The sequence below is a fragment of the Balaenoptera acutorostrata genome, chromosome 2 (assembly GCF_949987535.1).
Source record: "Balaenoptera acutorostrata chromosome 2, mBalAcu1.1, whole genome shotgun sequence".
Lineage (NCBI taxonomy): Eukaryota > Metazoa > Chordata > Mammalia > Artiodactyla > Balaenopteridae > Balaenoptera > Balaenoptera acutorostrata.
Window position 1 is genome coordinate 165,323,834 of NC_080065.1, and position 21,058 is coordinate 165,344,891.

At 41.3% G+C, this 21,058-nt stretch overlaps 1 protein-coding gene across 6 annotated transcripts in view; it reads right to left on the minus strand.

The window, feature by feature from the left end:
• Window positions 1-5,750: 5,750 nt before the first annotated feature.
• UIMC1 (ubiquitin interaction motif containing 1) overlaps window positions 5,751-21,058 on the minus strand; it is a 138,489-nt gene continuing 123,181 nt past the window's right edge. For all 6 annotated transcript variants that reach the window (XM_057540990.1, XM_057540986.1, XM_057540989.1 and 3 more), the window contains 5 exons: window positions 12,460-12,544; window positions 10,195-10,366; window positions 7,911-7,974; window positions 6,721-6,763; window positions 5,751-6,202 (listed from right to left, as the gene is read on the minus strand). In XM_057540990.1, the coding sequence (XP_057396973.1) occupies window positions 5,992-6,202; window positions 6,721-6,763; window positions 7,911-7,974; window positions 10,195-10,366; window positions 12,460-12,544 (575 nt within the window). In that variant the 3' untranslated portion in view covers window positions 5,751-5,991. The remainder of the gene's footprint in view (window positions 6,203-6,720; window positions 6,764-7,910; window positions 7,975-10,194; window positions 10,367-12,459; window positions 12,545-21,058) is intronic.

Here is a 21,058-nt window from a genome sequence, read left to right on the forward strand (position 1 = left end):
CTTTGCACTCAGAAGTGAAACTCACGAGTAATCTGACTTATAATGTCACCAAGCCCCACCCTCTCACTAGACACCAGCTAATTCAGGAAGGTGCACTCCCCTCTGAGTCTGCCCTAAGAGGAGGCCAGGTTAGGCAGGGCCATGGTGCAAACTTAAGCAAGATCGCCACAGGAAGTTGGGAGTCCTGAGTTGGGTCAAGGAGCCCAGGATATCCCCTCTGCAATGCTGGGAGCTCCATCCATTTTACAAACACTCAGAATCCACAGTGGTTCACCCCTGGAAAGGAGCTAGAAGAACATAGCCTGGGAAATATGTAGTCCAATGGACAATTTTCCAAAATGTGTAAGGACTTACTAAATGAACAAGAGGCGATGTGGGAGCACAAGAGGAAGAGGCTAACTCTGCCCCAGAGTGGGCAGAAGAAGTTGAGGAAGCTGAGCCCTGAAGGAAGAGTGGCAGTATGTCCTTGCATGTACACAATTGTGGAGCACAAGGCACCTTCATGGAATTGGGGTGCAGCTCCAAGGACCTCAAGAGGATACATGTAGGTGAGGACACATGGTGGGAGAGGAGGCAGCCAGGCTGTGGAGTTCAGCCTTTAGTCTACAGGCCAAGGAGGAAGAGTAGGTTCACACCATGGGCTTCTCTACTAGAAGGGGAAGAGGAATCTCAGCTGCAGTGGGGCTGTTGGCCACCAAGTTGGTTTCCCTGAACTAGTCTTCTTGAATGTACAAAAAGTTGGGGTATCACTGTGCCCACTGTTGTGGTCTAAATACTTTTGTTCCCCTCCCACCTAATTCTTATGTTGAAAACCTAATGCCCAAGGTGACGGTATTAAGAAGTGGGGTCTTTGGGAGGTGATTAGGTCATAAGGGTGGAGCCCTAATGAATGGGATTAGTACCCTCATCAGACGGCTCCCTTGCCTCTTCTGCCACGTGAGGATACAAGAAGTTCGCAGTCTGCAACGTGGAAGAGGGCCTTCATCTGACCATCTGGCCAGGCTGGCACCCTGACCTCAGACGTCCAGCCTCCATAACTGTGAGAAATACATTTCTATTGTTTATAAGCCACTCAGTCTGTGGTACTTTTTAATTGCAGCCCAAATGGACTAAGATACTCGCCATGGTAGGAGACTAAACACACTGCACCAATTTTCATTCCAGGGAAATTGGTGAGCAGATACTTTAAAACTCCAGGCTATCTCATCAACAGTAACCCTACCGTTAACCATAAACAGTACTCTGCCTCCACATGACACCAGGATAGAGACCAGGGATGATGGCTGTTGAATCAGTTTTGGCATAACTGGGCCTGGAAACATGCCACATATCAGCCCTTCTGCACAGTTCACTGTGCAGCAATCAGGCATGTAGGCTCTGAGATTGGGAATGGGGGTGGGGAGGATAGACTGGCCATCATTCACAACATAGCATCCTGCCTAGCCTGGGGCTCCAGTCTCTCTCAACTTCTTAGTGGGGAGACAGTATGGAACTAAATGTGAATGTGATTCATGCTGACAGTCAGTTTGCAGTCTCCTGAGCCGGGGTGAGGATACACCCCTGACAAGCAATGCCAGGGCTCTTTGTCTGTGTTTCTAGAAAGCTATGTCTATTTCCCCAGCAGCAGGGGTCCCAGCACCCTAGGTAGAGTGTCAGGGAAGGTCTGTGTCAGGGCCTACGGAGGGAGGAGGCAGTCTGGGCTTGAGATCTGTTAACAACTATGACAGCTGTAACTGTAGCAGAGGCACAGCAAGGAGTAGCAGAGGCATAGCAAGGATGAGCAGCTCTCTTCAGACACCAGATGGCCACTGACCAAAAAAGGGAAGGACAAGTCCTCACAAGGCTCCTCATAGCCCCTTAGTGCCAATCTTCAGCTGTCCAGGAGGAACTAAGGAATGAGGAGAGGCAGTTAACTGGGGGAAAGGTGGGCTGTAGCCCAGGTACCACGGCTGGGAAGACAGTCAGGCCCTCCCTGCTCCGATCTGCTCACAGGCTTGCTTCTCACAGCTGACAGTGCCCCACGGCCAGGCACACAGGCCCCAATAAGCTTCCTGCTATTCCCTCCATGCCCTTTTACTCCAATGTGACTTGCAGCTCTCCTATACCCATCAAGCTGCTTCTTACTGTTAGTTTTTTGTTTACGCTAATCTGTCTGGGATGACTCTCCCTTTGTGCTCTCCAGCCTTTTCACCTAACTTTTCCTCATCCTTTAAATTACAGACATCGCCACCGCTGGGAGCCTTCCCAGACAAGCTCCTCCTGGCCCTAATCCCAGCCGAGTAGCAGCCTATTGATCCCATAGTGTCTTGATCTCCTTGTATCATTGCATAGACTACAGTCTATTAAAAGAATCTGTTTGTCTCCCCCCACTGTACTATGGGCTCCCAAAGAATGATTCTTATTTATCTTTGGCGTCCCGGGGCCCAGTTCTAGATCTAACGTGTGATAGGTATCAGTTAATTTTTGTTAAATTGAAGAGCTCTCCCACAACCTCAATAGTCCAGGGCTTTTGAAACTGAGAGGAAATAAGTAACCTCTTCCTGCCTTCCTGGTACATATGGCTTCAGCAGCCTTTCCACTCTGGGTTTATACATTCTTCCATCTTCCCACTTGGTACTACCATCTACTTACTTACCTGCCTTCCCCTCACCCCAATTCCCATCTTCTTAATCAACTTAGGGCCACAGTTCTCTGCCTCACAGGTGAGAATGAGCCCACCCAAACTTAAAATTTCCATTGAGTTTTGTGACTCAAGTGGGAAGTAGGAGGTAGTGTGGTATAGTAGAGAGAATCAGCACTGGTGTCAGACAGACCTGGGTTTGGATCCCATCTCAGTTACCAGTTGTATGACCTAGGTGAATTTCTTCACTTCTCTGAGCCTGTTTTCCACGTATAAAACATGGAGACTAATGCCTTAGGTTGGGCTCCTCCAGAAGCAGACCTAATTTGAGTGCAAAAGGTTTAATTGGGAAGCAATCAGGCCAGGATTAGGATTAGGGCAATGCATGTGAAGTGCCTAGCTATAAAATGTAGAGAATCCCTTAGGTTCACACAAGTGTCAACGTTGCCTTTACATGAACCCAAGAGTGAGGGCCCCTCACCCTAGTCCCAGCCTGATCCAGGAAGCACTGACAGGGGAGTTGGAAGTGAGATAGGAAGGGAAGGAAGCCAATAGAGCATACATAATTAAGTTGCTGCTGGGAGCCACTGAGGCTCAATCCCACAGGGGAACTCTGGGAGACAGGTAGAATGCATCCACCTGAGGTGAGGAAGCTGGAGAATTTATCCTCCAACTTCCATCTTTTACTGGCTGATGGCTGCCTCAGGGGCCCTCACTCCCTGGCATTCCCAGCCTGTGCCACACACTAGCCTAGAGAAGTGCTAAGGCAGAGAGTTACAGGTTCTTGCAATAGGATCCTGCGGGTATGTAATAGAACAGTGAGTGCCCAGGGGAAATGGACAAGGCACAGCCTCTGCTAGAGGGTTGTTATAAGGATGAAATGAAATAACACAACCACAGTGCCTAACACAGAAGTTACCTTCTCTTTCCCAATTTATCACAATAGCTTTTGAAATTCTTGGAGCTTCCCAGCTCTTCATGAGTTGACAACATCATCAGAACAGCTGCTTCCCATCTTTCGGAAGAAGCAAAACAAAAACAAGAAACAAAACCCAAAAACCCAGGGGTCCTAGGCAAGCTCTAAACACCTGAGCTTGCTGTGGAAGGCTGGTGCTTGATGGAACTAACGTACTTGAACTGTATCCTCTCACATCTGCTCTTCACCTCTCTCTGGCTTTTCCACCTCTCACTGTAACACTACTTACGACATACAAAACTAGCATTACATTGAGTAACGACTGCTGCCATTCACTCACCTTCTATGAGATAGATATTGTGCTTTTACCCACATTATCTTACTCCTTAGAACCCTGTAAGATTTTTCCCATTTTATAGAAAAGGAAACTAGGTCTCACAGAGGTTAACTTGTATCAGAAGCAGGGGTTCAGACTCAGGTTGATGTCATACTCTTTCCACTGACTTTGTCTCTTCATTGCCTTACTAAGGCCCCTCCCACAAAACCACTGGTATTGGGAGAATGAGACTAATGAGCAGCTTTTACCAAAGACGAGGTGGGAGGGCCTGGGGAGATGGCTGTTTCCCCCTGACTCCACATTAGTTAATAAATAAGCCGACCAGTACTAGTCCTGCTGATCCACACCCTCCTCCAGCAATTTGCCACTGATCCATGTTCTAGGGAGACCGCTCAATTTTAAGTTAAATAATTCACTTTCTAGAATCAGCCCTTTATCTTTTCTTATCTTCAGGCAGAGAGATAAACATCCCTGTTTATGGAACTTTACCTCCAATAAATTGCCATTTACTGAGAGAAAACTAGTGAGAGTTAAGTTGATGGGACAAATTATTTCTCAGAAGGAAAACAGGAAAATAATCAATACTAGAGTCAAAATACAGCATTTTCATTAGGACTGATGAGGCAGGGCACTGTGGTCTCACTTCCATAGACAAAAAGTGGTTTTATTTGTTACTCTGAACCTTTGTTTCCTCATCTGAAAATTGGGGAGGATAATACCTACCTCATAAGGTTGCTGTGAGGATTAAATGAAGCTACACACATTGCCTGAACCATAGCAATTGCTCAAAAAATAACAGCAATATTAATGTGATGCTGGCCACAACGTCAGTGCCATCCAACACCAAGACATGGAAGGAGTAGAGAGTGAGCCTGCCATCCTGCCTTCTTCTAACTCAAAGAGCTTGTGTGCAAAGGCAGCTAGGCAGGGAACAGTGCATTAAAGGCCTGTGCTGTGCCTTACATCTAGCTATCTCTGAACTCCCCAGTCTAACACACACTTCATGTTTGTTTTAAAATAAAGGAAAAGAAAATTTTGGACTTGGTAAATCAGAAGTTAGGAGAGTGTGAGTGGTGCCCCGTTTATCTTGTCCCAGGATCCTTTCCTGGTCGGCAGCCACCTCATACCATCTCCCACTATATCTTCAAATCAACTTGGGCCAAAGCTAGCTTTCTCAACATCCTTGTTTGGTCATCTCCCTCAGGCAGCTGCTTCTGCCATTCAACATCCTCTCATCTTTGGAGTCTGCCTGTGCATTGAGGATAGACCACATCTCTGCTCTTCACTGGAAGCTCCTGGGTAATGTGGTTGAGAATGTGTACTCCTCTACTAATGAACTGAAACAGAAGTTATTTGCTGTTGCTGCTATGACCTCTGATGGCAAGAGAACCAATCTCAGTTTTAGCAGATTAATATGCAAGGCATCCCCACTGGTTAATCTAGGAAGAAAAAGTAATTGTATAGGAACTAATAACTGAGAGTTCACTTACAAATTCCTGGCAAGAATAGTCAGACATATCCCTCAAAGGTCCTATGCTCTGGCTGAGAATTCTTAACTGGGTGAGGCAGCAAGATGAAATGACAAGTCACTGAATGGTAAGGACAGCAGAATAGAAGTAGAATTCAATGCCCTGGCATCTTCCAGAATGATGTCAGAGAAAGTCAAAAGAGTAACCACACAGTGTTCAGAACTGTGCACTACACATTCTGTGAATATAGGCAGTATGTCAGAGACCAGTAATGGAATTCATTCCGAAACATGCAATTTATGAGTCTGAGAACTAGCTCCATAATTAAAATATCCCTCCCCTAAGCCCAGAGAAAAAAAGGAAAATCTCCATCTTATTGAAATAAGATTTCATACAAACATAGATAAATATATTTAAATTTTCTTTTTAACCATAAGTGAATTCAAACAGACTGTTATAAAACAGAATACTACACACAGTTGTCTGTATAGCTCATAGAAAACATAAAAACCAGAACACTGAATGGGTGCTGGTGGTAGAAACAGCAGGGCCAAAACTTGCATAACAATGAACTGGAGACCACTAAGGCTTAATGAACATGGCCCACCCCTACTGTTAATGGTTTTGTCAACCTTTGGACCCTAGAAATTCAGGATTTCCTCCTTCTTCCTCTGCCTGCTTTGGTCCGTGTCTGGCTACTTGACCGGACAGTAAGCTGCTTTTTAAAGTCCACTAAGCAATCTGTGGTTTCTGAAATGGAAACAAAAGACTTGATGGGAGACTCATTTAAGTCGAGATGTGCAGGGGAACTCTGCATCTCTCTGCTGCAACCTGCCTCTTCTACCCCTGGTGAAGGCACCCTAGAGAGAAGGAGAAAAAAATCAGAATTCAATATACACCTACTAATAAGCACTAAGTATGTGTACCAGGGGTATTTACATATACTATTAGTTCATGTAATCTTTGGAATAATCCAATCAGATAAGTACTATCATTTCCCTTTCACAGATGAGGACACTGGGTAAATCATATACCCAAAGCCACACAGTTGGGCAGTAAGGAAATGAGGATTCAGACCCAAATCCCCAAGCTGCTTGAATTTTAAGTCAGAAGACGAGGGTTGGGTGGGGATAAAGAGGCAAAGAGGAGTAAGACAGCTTTTCCTCTGCTTGTTTTGACACCATGAATGAACTGAGGTAGTTATCCAATTCTCAGCCCAGATATATGGCAGGCACAGAGTTATACAGAGAGCAGTCACACAGTTCCACAGTTTTCTACTTCAACAGCTTGAATATCACACTATACACAGAACACAGGACCAGGGCTGTACTTTTCTAGAACTGATGACAGCCACACTTCAATGCACACCCCAATTCACCTGAAGGCTCCTGTTTCTGAAAACTTGGTCTTTATCTCCGCATCTGTGATAGGACAGAAAAAGTAATAATGTTGTTAGTGGTGTTGTAATCATAACACTTTTCACTGATCGTGTGCTTCCTATGTCCTGGGCACTGCTCTTCATCAGGCTTACCCAGGTAGCTCAGATCCCCAATCCCCAGACCAATGGAATGTGAGTGAGCATTAGCATCCAACAGGCTTAGCTGCAAAAGTACAGAGGTGAACACTTTTGAATGAATAACCACTGAATAAATCTACTTCAAATCTGGACTTGAGCAACAAGGAGTTGCCAAGGGAAATCTGCTACCTGAAGAGATTCACAACCTGCTGACCTAAAGGCAGCAGGCTATGGGGCTCAGAGAGGTTGCCTTTTTATAGTCATCAGAAGGCACAACACATTTGCTTGTTGGGAATGAACTATTAGAACTAGATAGGAAGCAAATCTCACCAGACCTAAGCAAAAAGTTCCTCTTCCACCTACATCTAGTAAATTTTAACAATAGCAACTATTAACAACAACAACAGTAATAATAGCAGCTAACATTTATCAAGAGCCTACGTACGTCAGGGAATATGTGTGGAGCTTTACTAGATATAATCCTTTCAATCTATTAAGTTGGTATTACTAACTCTATGCAATGCTCTTAAACAATCCACTCTACTCCTCCTTAAATATTAGGCACAGAGACAGAATTACTTCCTACAGTCCCTCAGGAACATAGGTTGAGACACTATGCTAAAGGTAACATGAATGATGCACAAAACATTAGGAGAGGACAGTAATGACTAGTTTTCAATGCCTATTCCTTTAGGAGGTACTTAGGGCTTGTACCACATTCCCCTCTGATTTGGAAATGTGTTTTCCCCAGTTCAAAAGGCAGTAGGAAGTTCAAGCTTTATAGAGGCTGAAACAAAACACATGATAAATAAGACAGAGTATTTCATCTTCCTTAAGGAGAGATGATCTAGACCAATTCTCAAAGGCTGGCTGACTGGGTCAAATGTGCACCCACATAACTCTAGCAAAAAGTCAGGGGATGTAAGGCAATTATACTTCAATAAAGATGTTTGAAAAAAAAAAAAAAAAAAAAAGTCAGGGGAGTTGGTAGTGGCTATTTTTACTAGATGGCCTCAGACAGAAGCTCAGAAAACTGGTCCTGAGATCCTCACCTGTGGTCTTGTACTCAGACTGTTCCAAGAGACTGAGGAGTCGGCCTTCCTTGAAGCCTTTTTCCTGTGACAGAGAAAAATAGATGAAAGGGTTATACAGAGAGTCTAAAATACAACTTCCTTAGCCCAGATCACACCTATCTCCAGGAGAGAAGAGGTGTAGGGGCACAGCTGTAGGGAAGTCTTTTGCTTTCTAATAAATGAGGGTACACAGTAAAAAAGCAAATATGATTAAAAGAATACATCTTTATGCCAAGAATATATCTAAGAATGGATACCAGAGTCAAGGCAGATTATTCCACCAAGATCATATTAGAGAACAGTAACCTTTGACCTATGATAGATTTGGAGAGATTTAAAATAGAAAATAACAGCTTCAAGTTAGCTTCTAGAGGCAGCGATGACAGAGAAAAAACTAGCTCTATGGTATAAGCACATACCCGTAAGCCCTAACTCCAAATTACCACCTAAACATCACCCCATTCATATAAGGAAAAGATAATTTCCCCTGATTCTTCATACTTTTCTTCATATATTTTTTTCATCATGACAGATAATGGCTTCTCCATCTTAGTGTTCAGTGATTGCTATGTCAGTAAGCCTAGGATATGGAGCTGCTGCTTTATCTTTGATCTCTAAGCCAAGACTTGCTCTTCCTGATCTCTAATCACAAAGCCCAGAAAGCACATCTTCCCAGTGACCAGGACCAGATCCTACAGTTTCCGAATAAGGCTAGGCACATGAGGTGTTCAACAGAGTTGACTGTATGTTCCTGGCAGTGGGTATACAACTGGATGTACTTTCTGGAAAGTAATTTGGCAGTATGTTTCAAGAGATTTTAAAATGTTTATACCCATTGCCCTAAGTGCTCCACTTCAGGAAATCTATTCTAAGGAAATAATCAGTGGTACAAAGACTGATTAATGTTTTAAACACAGCATTATAATACAGAAGAACTGGAAACAATGTGAATGTCCAATAATATGAGAATGGTTAACTGACTGTGTGATACAAACATTAAGAGTAATTTAAAAAACAGCTTAAAAATAAACCCAGGAAGGTGTTTATGTTACAATGGTAAGTGTATATATACATATGCCCATACAAGTATACATATGTACACATATGTATATATGTACATATATAGTATGGTGTATATATACATATGCACATACAAGTATACATATGTACACATATGTATATATGTACATATATAGTATGGTGTCAATTACATTAAAATGCATTAAGGGGCTTCCCTGGTGGCGCAGTGGTTGAGAGTCCGCCTGCCAATGCAGGGGACACGGGTTCGAGCCCTGGTCTGGGAAGATCCCACATGCCGCGGAGCAACTAGGCCCGTGAGCCACCATTACTGAGCCTGCGCATCTGGAGCCTGTGCTCCGCAACAAGAGAGACCACGACAGTGAGAGGCCCGCGCACCGCGATGAAGAGGGGCCCCCGCTTGCCACAACTGGAGAAAGCCCTCACACAGAAACGAAGACCCAACACAGCCAAAAATAAAATAAATAAATAAATAATTTAAAAATATTAAAAAAAAAAATTAAAAAAAAAATGCATTAAAAAAAGACTAGAAAAAAATAGGCCAAAATACTAGAAGATGTCATCTTTGAGTAACTAACTTATGGATGATAATTTCCCAATTCTTCATACTTTTTTTTGAACTTCCCATATTTTCTACAATGAGTATATATTACTTTTTTTTTTTTTTTTATAAAGCTGGGATTTGTTTTTTGTTTTTTGTTTTTGTTTTGGCTGCCATTTTGTTGTTGTCTTGTTTTTTTTTTTTTTTTTTTAATTTTATAGCTACTTTATTTATTTACTTATTTATTTTTGGCTGTGTTGGGTCTTCGGTTCGTGCGAGGGCTTTCTCCGGTTACGGCAAGTGGGGGCCACTCTTCATCGCGGTGCGGGGACCGCTCTTCATCGCGGTGCGCGGGCCCCTCACTATCGCGGCCCCTCCCGCCGCAGGGCACAGGCTCCAGACGCGCAGGCCCAGCAGCTGTGGCCCACGGGCCCAGCTGCTCCGCGGCATGTGGGATCCTCCCAGACCAGGGCCCGAACCCGCGTCCCCCGCACTAGCAGGCAGACTCTCAACCACTGCGCCACCAGGGAAGCCCATATATTACTTTTTAATTAAAAGAAAAAATAATTTAAAAAAGCACAAATCCTGTTTCAAGATAAACAGAAGAAGGAAGGAGGGAGGAAAAAAGCCCAGAACAGAACTGTGGAGGGTTAGGTAACCTTTCCTAAAACACTCCACACATACCTTTGGGTTCCTCAGCCGTTGTGGACGCTTCCCCTCCACAGCTGAGCATACTCTATCACTCTCTTCAGGCCCATCTCCTTGGTCACCTCTTGCAAGCTGGAGACAGGACTCTACATGACACTGATACTCTCTGAATGGGACTAGGGATTTACAGAGATAACACTTCTCATTCCTAGCCAATCAGAAGAAAGAGAGAAAAGGCAGTTTTAAGATTTGCTTTTGCCTCTGTGCTCCTAGATACGTCTCAAATTGTGTTTTTATGTGTTAAAGTTATTCCGTGAAGAAGACATGTCAACCAAAGCAGATTCGCTCAGCAGGATCGCCAATAAAACTAACCCAATGCCAATCAAAAGGACTGAGTGATTAGTGGTTCTCCCTGGCTGTTTCTCTTACCCTGCTGTTGTGGCAGTGGGATGATAATGAAATCAGCTCTTCTAACTATCTCAAACAATGCTAACTGCTCTCCAGACTTCAGTCAAACTCTTCTCAAATTAAGTGTAATCATTTTCTTCAAAGGGAAGTTAAAATTTAGACAGAAAAGGGAACACCAAAAGCATTGAATCAAAATGACATTTTTACCATGGTAGATGAACTTGTCTGATTAGTAGATCAAGTCTGTCTATATGCTGACTTCCTTAATTCTACAACCTGCAACATCCACTAGGAAGTTACTAAAACCATGTGGTTCTGCCAAAGGCTTTTGCATAACTTCATATATACAGTTATTTTTATCTTTTTATAATCATAGAGTTTGTGGAAAGAGAGGAAATTGTGTCCCTGAGGTAAGGTTTATTAGGCATCAGTAAAAATGGAATCACTGGAGACAAAGGAAGAAAATGAACATTTATGAAGTATTTTCTCTGTGGTGAGAACTGGTGCAAGGCCCTTTAAACACAATTTCTCAATTAATTGGTGGGCCCTATTAGGAAGGTACTATTCTCCTCCAGTCCTATAGCTAATAACTGTCAGAAGCCAGGTCTGCCTGACTCATAAAATCATCTTAGTTTTAAGAAGCTACTTCTCCTTCTGGCCGTTGCTATTCGGTTACTACAGAAAGATTTAGATTGCCTTTAAGGAAAAATTTCTCTGGAGGGGGTCTTTAAAATAGGGGAAATAAGTCTCTCAAGTAATTAATCATTAGAGAGAATACAAGTAAAACTCTGACTTATGAGAAAAGCTAGACTAGTGTACCTTTCAAGGTTTATTAATTAATGTAAAAAGCATTTATTAAGCCCCTACTACATGAGAGACAGCAGCACTGTAAAAGAAGCATAAGTTTTTGAGTCAGGTAGACTTTGCCAATTCTGGCCACATGATCTTAACCAGTTACGTATAATTTCTCTTCGGTTTCTATATCTATTTTTAAAAAAGAAAGAATACTACCTTATCAGCTATTGTGATAGTTACAAAGTAAATAAAGCACCCAGCACAGCGGCTGGCACAAAATATTAAGAGCTCAACAAACAGGTATTATTGTTATTGCTGTCTCACACGTATTTTATTAGATGCCGGGGATATAAACATGAATGAAGGCAAGTATCTGCCTTCAAGTAACTCACAGACTAGCCACGGAGACAGAAATGTCAAAAACGAAAGAAAAAAAATTACTGCAATAGTGTGATGAATACAGTCCTAGAAAAATGACTGCATGACAGCAGGATTCCAAAAGGAGCAGGTGGAGCTCTGCTCAACTGGATTAGGGAAGGCAGCCATGAAATTTAGGGTCTAAGATAAGATCTGTGTTTCAAAGATAAATGTTTCTAATGACTAACTGCTCTAATGTATTGTTGGTGATGTCTTTACTTTCAGGAGACAGCACTTATACCTGACCCACCCCTTGCCCCTGCCTCCCTTTGTAATGAATGTGTTTTCTTAGTCAAGCTGCAACCCACAACCCAAGGAAGTCTTCAATATTGCCCAACTTCTTGCAACTCAACTTCTGCACCATTACATTGCAAAATAGCTCACTGCTTCCCCAAAGCACCAAACACCAATATGCAAATTCAAAGAAAACAGAAAGCTAAGAGCAATGTGGAAGTGGAGTGGGTGGCAGGGTCTTTTCAGAGTAACAAAAAGGGATACAGAGGCCACCCACCTATGCTGACATAAACTGGGAATACGAAAAAGAAATACAGGCATTAAAGCAACAAAGTGATTGCCAGGCCAAAGAAACCCAGGGTAAGAGAGAAATTGGTCTCTTATTCGGTCTAAGTGATGGTATGTGTTAATAAGCAAGAGCTCCATAAACACAGTATACCTACTTACTTGTCAATGTCTAGGGAAATCTGAGCAGCTGTCCCACTGTCACTCTTGCTCTTTCTCTTAGCCTCTTTTTGTCTCTGAGTCAACACTTTCAACAAAAAAAGAAGAAACAAAACAAAAAAAGAAAAACTGTTAGTTGGCAGTAGACTCTAAATATAAAAGACAAAATGTACTTGAAGAAGAAAAGTTTAAAATCCTATTCCACTGGGAGAGGTGACTGTCTGGGAAACCTGTGCCTTTCTAGTACAGAGAATATTACTTGCATAATATGGACTGAAACTGCCAGCAGCAAGATAGTCCCATATTTGCTAATGAGATCTATTTTTCCTCTATTTGCCATTAGCTCTAAAGATCTAGTCCACACCAAGAAAGGTTTTTGTGTACTATCCTAACTTGCAGCACTAGGGGGAAGGATTTATACTTTCCCATTGAAAACTCTGTCTTTGTGACACATATACTCCAATAAGATGCTTTATGATATATAGCAATGACAGCTACATCTGAGTGCCCACATTAGCTCCAATCTTCACAAAACTCTGAAAACTGTTCCATTTACAAGTGAGAAAATGAGAGCTCAGAACAGTTAACACAACCAGTCTTTTCCACTACACTAGGACCACCTCCTAATTCTAGTGGGTATAGACAACTTTAGCCCAAGTGGCATACAAATACTTTTCTCATAGCAAAAGCTGTCTGTTTATAAAATCATACTCTCTTAAAGCGTCTTGGAAGTTAATTAACCAACGGTTTTCCAGTCTTCATTCCTTGGAGTTAACAAGAAGAACTGTGACCATCTCACTTCAAATATTGCCTTTGTCCCTCCTGACACTTGACATCCCCATGACAGAGAATTTAGAAAGCTTATCAGTCCACAAAATAATTTAGGTTGTGAAGCATTTACCTAGACCAGGGGTTAGCAAAATTTCTCTGTACAGGACCAGACAGTAAATATTTTAGGCTTGGAAGGCGATATGGTCTCTGTCATAACTACTCAACTCTGAACTATAGCAGGAAGGCAGCCATAGACAACATTATAAATAACTGGATGTGGTATGTTCCAATAAAACTTTATAAAATCAGATGTCTGACTACATTTGACTCCTGGCTGGCCATAGTTTACCTATCCTTCTAGTCCAACCTCCCACTCATATAAATGCCTCTATAAGCATCCCTGACAAGTGATTATACAGTCTCGACTATATCCATTCACTGAGGAGAAGTCACTTCCTCCTAGGGAAACCCATTCTACTGCTACACAACAATTCTGGCTTAATCTGCATTTACTGGGGGCTGTATGAGTAAGTTTACCCCCTTTTCCACAAGTCAGCTCTTTGAACACTTAACAAGCTGCATTACAATCTTGGTTTTACTCAGATGTCTGACCCACTAAAATGTAACCACCTTCAAAACAGGTACTATATCTAGTCATTAAGCCAATCACTAATAAGACTTGGACTGCAGAACCTTTGAGGGCCTAGGGTAGCTCTAATCCTTTTAATGATCCTCTGGAGATTGGTATTATTATTCTGCCCTATTTTAAACATATGAAAACAAACTCAGAGGAACTGACTTTGCCAAGCTATCACAACTAGTAAGAAGAACCCAGAACAGAATCTAGATCTGTCTGATTCCTATACCCATGTTTTACCTTCCTAGTTAACCTCCTCTACATACACCCCAATTTGTCAGTCTTTTATGTGTGGCACCCCAAAATGGACCCAATATTCCAACAAGCAGTCTGACCAGTAAAGAGAACACAAGAACCACAAGCTGCTTTGTCTGGACTCATATTCTACTAATTCAGCCAAGGCTGTGTTTACTTTATTGACAATCCTGGTATTCTACTGGCTTAAATTGAGCGTAAAGGCAATTAAGATCTATCCCCTATCCTCCCAAATCATCTTCAAAAATGTTATCAAGACAGGTCTCCTAATTCTTTACTTGGGTAACTAAGTTGTTGGGTATGTTTCCCCTTTAACAGGACTTTATATTTATCCCTATTCTTTTCAGTTGAACATTCCAGTCAGTTGAGATCATCTGAAGTCTTGATTCTGTCATCTGATGTTATCAGCTCTCTCTTCCAGGTTTGTGTCATCTGCATATATGACAAGCATGCTTTCTATTATGTTCATCCAAGTCACTGGGGAAAAATGACTGTTAATGATATGGCCAAGGACACAGAAAACTGTGGCATGTTACCAGAGAAGCCTGTCTTCCCCTAGTCCAAATTTCCTTTAAATACTTAATCAAGCAAATATTTATTGAGAATCTTCAATGTGTGAGTTTGGGGAGATACAGGAAATTACGAGGCATGGTTCTTGCTCTTAAGGAGCTTACAATTTACTAAGGGAGACAGCACATACATTCAAATAACTATAATACAAGGTGTAAAGAGATACATATAATAAAACATGATCATACACAGAAGCAACTAGTAATAGTGTCTTATCTCTAGGGAGGATGACAGGGACACCTGGGGACTGGAAGAGGAGGCAGGCATGTTTTTCACTATATAGTTTTCTGTACTATTGAATTAAAAATTAAAAGGGCTAGTATTTACCTGAAGAAAATAAAAATGCTAATTCGAAAAGATATATGCGCCACAAGTTCATTGCAGCATTATTTACAATAGCCAAGATATGGAAGCAACCTAAGTATCCATCAACAGATGAATGGATAAAGAAGAGGTGAGATATATATATATATATATATATATACACACACACACACACACACACACACAATGGAATATTACTCAGGCATAAAAAAAAAGAAATCTTGCCATTTGCAACAACATAGATGGACCTAGAGGGTATTATACAAAGTGAAATAAGTCAGACAAAGACAAATACTATATGATTTCACTTATATGTGGAATATAAAAAGCGAAACAAATGAACAAACATAACAAAACAGAAACAGAGTTGTAAATACAGAGAACAAACAGGTAGTTGCCAGGGAGGTGGGGGGTGGGGGCTGTGGGGGGAGGAGAGAGAGAGGTGAGGGAGATTAAGAAGCACAAACTTCCAGTTACAAAATAAATGAATCACGGGTATGAAAAAAAAAAATTCAAAGGGAGAAAAAGAGATCAGGTTACAGCAAGGTCTTAGGCACAAGTTAGAGTAGATGATCTATTTCTAAGGTTCCCTCCAACCCAGAGATTTTATAAATAAAAATAAAGTACTGCAGGAGAAAAACATCCTGGACATAGTTGTATAACCACCTTCAAAATCCACCTCCTATTCTATCAGCCAGCCCACATTTCTCCATCTTATGTACAAGGACTTTATGAGAGATTTTATCAAGTGCCTTGCTGAAATCAATTCTTAAAATGTTTGCATCTCTGATTACAGAAACCTCTAAGGGTTGTTTTTTTTTTCCCTCTCTCTCTCTTTCTATTTATTACCCATCTTGACTACCAAGTATTTTTCCCCAAAGAAATACTTGGAAACCACTCCACAGACAGGGCTGGAAAATGAATTAATTGCTTATAGCACTTTATATATACCTCAGCACCTAGCACATTTCTGTTACTTGTTTATATGTCAGTCTCCTTTCTATATCACACAACCTTCTGAATTCAGAGATTCTGGGTTTTGTCTTGATCTCTTCACCATCCCCAGCAGAGTCTAGCACAGACTAGATGCTAATAAATACTTCTCAATTTAAATCATAGCAATGGATTCACAGGAAAGAGGGGCTCTTGTTTTATGAGAATCTTCTCTGTGCCAGGGACTTAAAAAACATAATCTCTAATCCTTACAACGGTCCTGCAAGGCATATATCGCTAGCTCTCTTTTATAGATGATGAAATAAACGGACCAAGATCACAAAGCTAAAATAACAAAGAAATATGGCACCAGAAATGCAATATGAGCTTCACTTTAAAGAAATATATGTTCTTCTATACGAGTAGGCTGCTCTCCTGGGAAATGAGAGGGTAAAGGGAAAGAGAAAAAGAGGGTAAGAGGGAAAAGAGGAAGTGATAAGTGGTAAGTGGGCAGGTGGAAAAGAGACTTGGCAGATGGCTGAGACTTACATGCTAATTCTACTATTAAATGTTATGATCAGAGCAGACCGGACTGGCCCTTACTGCTACATTTTTCCTTTAAAAACTACTGCCCCTACAAAGAAGAAAGGTGTAAGTTGCTCTAAAGGAGTCTGCTACTCTGGTTTATGAGTATTGAGAGAGCCATTTTAACTAAGCTGCAGGCAGAGAATTTAGTATGAAACTTAAATCCAAAAACTTAGTTGCTGGTGACAACAGCCAAAGATTTCAAAAGGGAACGATGGAGTCTGAAGACAACTACCAGGAAAGCAACTACCTGGGCAAGGTATGCAGAACAGAAAGGAGGAACATGACTGAGAGCTGAGAGAGCCACCTATAAACCTACGACCATTAACTCAGGCCTTTATATACCACTGGATGGAAAACGCCCTAAGGAACTGCGCTTGGGACTTGGCTTGGCACTGTTAAGATACAAAGAAGCAGTGGCACACAGTGGAATAATGTGCACCAACTTTAGAGTTGGACAAAATGGTCTCCAAGCTAGGACTCGACTAGCTGTGTTCCCTTAGGCAAGTTAATTAAGCTCTCTGAGTATCAGGTGACTTACCCACAAAATGACATGATAATAGCATCTATCTTTATGGGTTTTGGTAAGGATCACATCAAATAATCCAAATAAGTTGTAAGAGTGTTCAGCCCACAGAAAGCACTCAGATTATCATTAGTTGTTTATTATTATATAATTCTTATTATTAGTCTTCCAAATTTATTTCTTAGTCTTAGCCAAAGATTTAGGCCCATCTTTAGAACACACCTACCAGCCTGTCTGTAATTTGCCTTAGGTCTTAGTCTTAAGTGGTTCCCATACTAATTTGTACAAACAAAATGAACAAGTAAATAACCAAAGCATTACAGAACAATTACCAATACTATGTAAACATCAGCACACTTATTTCCAAAACCCTAAGTAGACAAGCAATCAAAAATAAAAACATATGGCCTTGAACTGTAAACAGTGAAGACAATGGCTCCCTAAGTGAAAATTATATATACAAAGAAGAGAGATTTGGCAGAATGACAGTAGTTACTCTCAGTTTGTCTCCCTCAACCTCAAAACCACATCAGCAGAAAATAATGGGAGGCCACAGAGTTGTTCATGTTCCTGCTAAGACCGCCAATCCTCCAACTTAGCACTTTCTCAGTGGGATGTTAGAGGAAAAAGGGAAGGCCTGCTCCACCTGCATGTTGCCTGCCTCAATGCTGCCAGCCTTCCCTACGAGAGTAGTCCCAACAAAAAGGCTATCAATAGAACTAACCATTATCTACCATTCTGAGACATGTGGCTATTTAAATTTAAAACTTAATTAGAAATAAATGTAATTTATTTATTTTTCTTTTTTTTAATAAATTTTATTTATTTTATTTTTGGCTGCATTGGGTCTTCGTTGCTGCACGCAGGCTTTCTCTACTTGTGATGAGTGGGGGCTACTCTTCATTGCTGTGCACGGGCTTCTCATTGCGGTGGCTTCTCTTGTTGCGGAGCATGGGCTCTAGGTGCACAGGCTTCAGTAGTTGTGGCTCACGGGTTCTAGAGTGCAGGCTCAGTAGTTGTGGTGCACAGGCTTAGTTGCTCCGTGGCATGTGGGATCTTCCCGGACTAGGGCTCGAAACCGTGTCCCCTGCGTTGGCAGGTGGATTCTTAACCACTGCACCACCAGAGAAGCCCCCTAAATGTAATTTAAAATTCAGCTCTTCATCACATGAGTTATACATTTCAAGCGTTCAATAGCCACATGTGACTAGTGGCTACCATGTTTGAGTCTACTAATAAAGAATATTTCTGTCACTGCAGACAGTTCCACTGGCTAGCACTGCGGAGATAAACAGGACTAATTCTATCTTCCCTTAAATCTGCTTACCTTGGACACCCCCAAGAAATTCAAGCTTCCCATAGCTTCTCTCATCACCTAGATTCTCATCCCACGACTCTAATCCGTCATCTGGGAGCACTTTTCTAATATGACTCAGTCTCCCACTCCTGCTCTCAAAATGACCCTGCCCTCTGGAATTTGGGTCAGTGATCCAAAAAATCCTCGACATTCTTAACCCTCTCTGTGGAAGTTCTCTTCATCTTCTTGCTCGAACTGAAAGATGGCTGTCCTCTGAGCGTACTGCTTCTCCTTGTACCTTCTCAGGTACTGGCTGTTTCTTCTTCCTTACAACACAATACCACTGACCTGGAGGTGGGATAAGTATCCTCTTACTCCTCGTTGTTGCTTCCAGACTACTGGAAAACCTAGTTTGAAGCACAAACCATTCTGCTACGCCTGCTACTCCACCTTGAAGAAGTCATCTACTATCCTCCTGGTCACCCACCCCACCCCCTTTCCTGGCCATTCGTTGAAAATTTTAACATATCACTTGCTGTCTTTCTTTTTGTCAGTCTTGCCATCATTCTTGGTGATTTTAATACGTACATATTAGACTGAAGAATATGAAAGTTGCAGTTTCTGTAGTTCAACCTAAGCTGTGATTCATTATCTGTCCTCTCACTTCCTTTACCTTTTGGCTATCAGCTCCCATGGATCATACCATCTCAGCCTTTCTCAAGTGGGATTTCTGAGAGAGAAGTAAGCCTAATGTCCTCAGGCATCCATTGTATGTAATGCATTAACCTCTGTCCTCTGCATCTAGAATAGTACCAACCAGTTATGTACCATCCTTGGGAGAAGTAAGGAAAACATTCGATTCATTTTCTGTGTTCTGTGGTTCCAATGAGGAACCCTGACTGAGCTTGTCAATAATAATCATGCCACTTCCAAGATCACCACCACCTATCTTTTCCAACTCACTCTTTCTAATACCCTAACTCCAATAATCCTTCAGCCCCACTAGGATGTCTAATTCCAGGCTATTATCTTTTCCCTGTCCATCATCCTGTCATGTCCTCACTTTCCTTCTTACTTAACTTAGATCTCAAGGTTATTCTACCAACCATTCCCCTGAATATTTTCTCAACTTATTTCTAATTTCTATTGTACTCCCTAGCAAACCCCAATTTTGGTTAAATCCAATTCTCCATCTATTATGTGTCCCTACCTAAGCAGCACAATAGTGCTGACTGTGCTCACATTATATTTAAGACCAAAAACCTCAAGTGGCCCCTCAATACAGCCTAGCAATCCTAATATGTCTCCACAGTCAGTTTATTGTTTATTGTTATTCTACTCTCCCAGGGATTGTTTCACATCTTCTCTGCTATCTTCAAACTTTCAATATCCATCCTGACTCTGCTGTCACTATTCTTTTTTGTTTCAATATAATACCTTTATTGAGATAAAGTTACATATTATATAATTCACTGAATTACAGTTCATGGCTCTTAGTTTATTCTTAGTATATTCACAGAGTTGTGCAACTATCACCACTACCAATTTTATAACATTTTCATTAACTAAAAAAGAAACCGGTTCCCATTAGCAGTCATTCTCCTTTTCCCCCCAGGATCCCAGCCCTAGGCAACCACTAATCTGCTTTTTGTCTCTATGTATTTGCCTATTCTGGGCGTGTCTTATAAATGGAATCATACGATATGTGGGCTTTTGTGACTGACTTCTTTCACTTAACATATGTTTTCATCTATATCGTAGCATGTAACAGTACTTCATTCCTTTTTTTCTCATAGCAGCTGCACCATTTTACATTCCCACCAACAGTGTACCCGGGTTCCAATTTCTCCACATTTTTACCAACATTTATTTTCATTTTTTTAATAGCCATTCTAGTGGGGATGAAGTAGTATCTCATAGTTTTGACTCACATTTCCTTAATGATTAACTATGTTGATCATCTTTTCATGTGCTTGCTGGCAATTTGTATATATTCTTAGGGAAAATGTCTATGCAAGTGTTTTGATTTAACTGAGTCCTTTTTGTTGTTGAGTGGTAAGAATTTTGTATATGTTCTGAAATCTAGACTTTTATCAGATATATGATTTATAAATACTTTCTCCATTCTGCAGGTTTTCTTTTCACTTTCTTGATAGTGTTCTTTGATGCACAACAGTTTAAATTATGATGGAGTCCAATTTAACTATTTTTTTTTGTTGCTTGTGCTTTTGGTGTCATATCTAAGAATCCACTGCCAAATCTAAGGTCATGAAAATTTACCCTTAGGGACTTCCCTGGTGGTCCAGCAGTTAATACTCTCTGCTTCCAATGCAAGGGATGCGGCTTCGATCCCGGGTCAGGAAACTAAGATCCCACATGCCGCACGGTGTGGCCAAATAAATAAATAAAATTCAAAAAGGAATTGTTAAAAAAAAAAAAAATTACCCCTAAGGGAGTTTTATAGTTTTAGTACTTACATTTACGTCTTCAATACATTTTTTGTATATGGTGTGAGGTTAGGTGTTCAATTTCTTCTTTTGCATGTGGATATTAAGTGGTCCCAGCACCATTTCTTGAAAAGACATATTTTCCCCCACTGAATTGTAAGTGCTAAGTGGGCTTAGGCAAAAACCTAAGTCAAAGTTGCCTTTATTCATCCTGACCCTCAGTCAAAGTTGCCTTTATTCATCCTGACCCTCAGTCA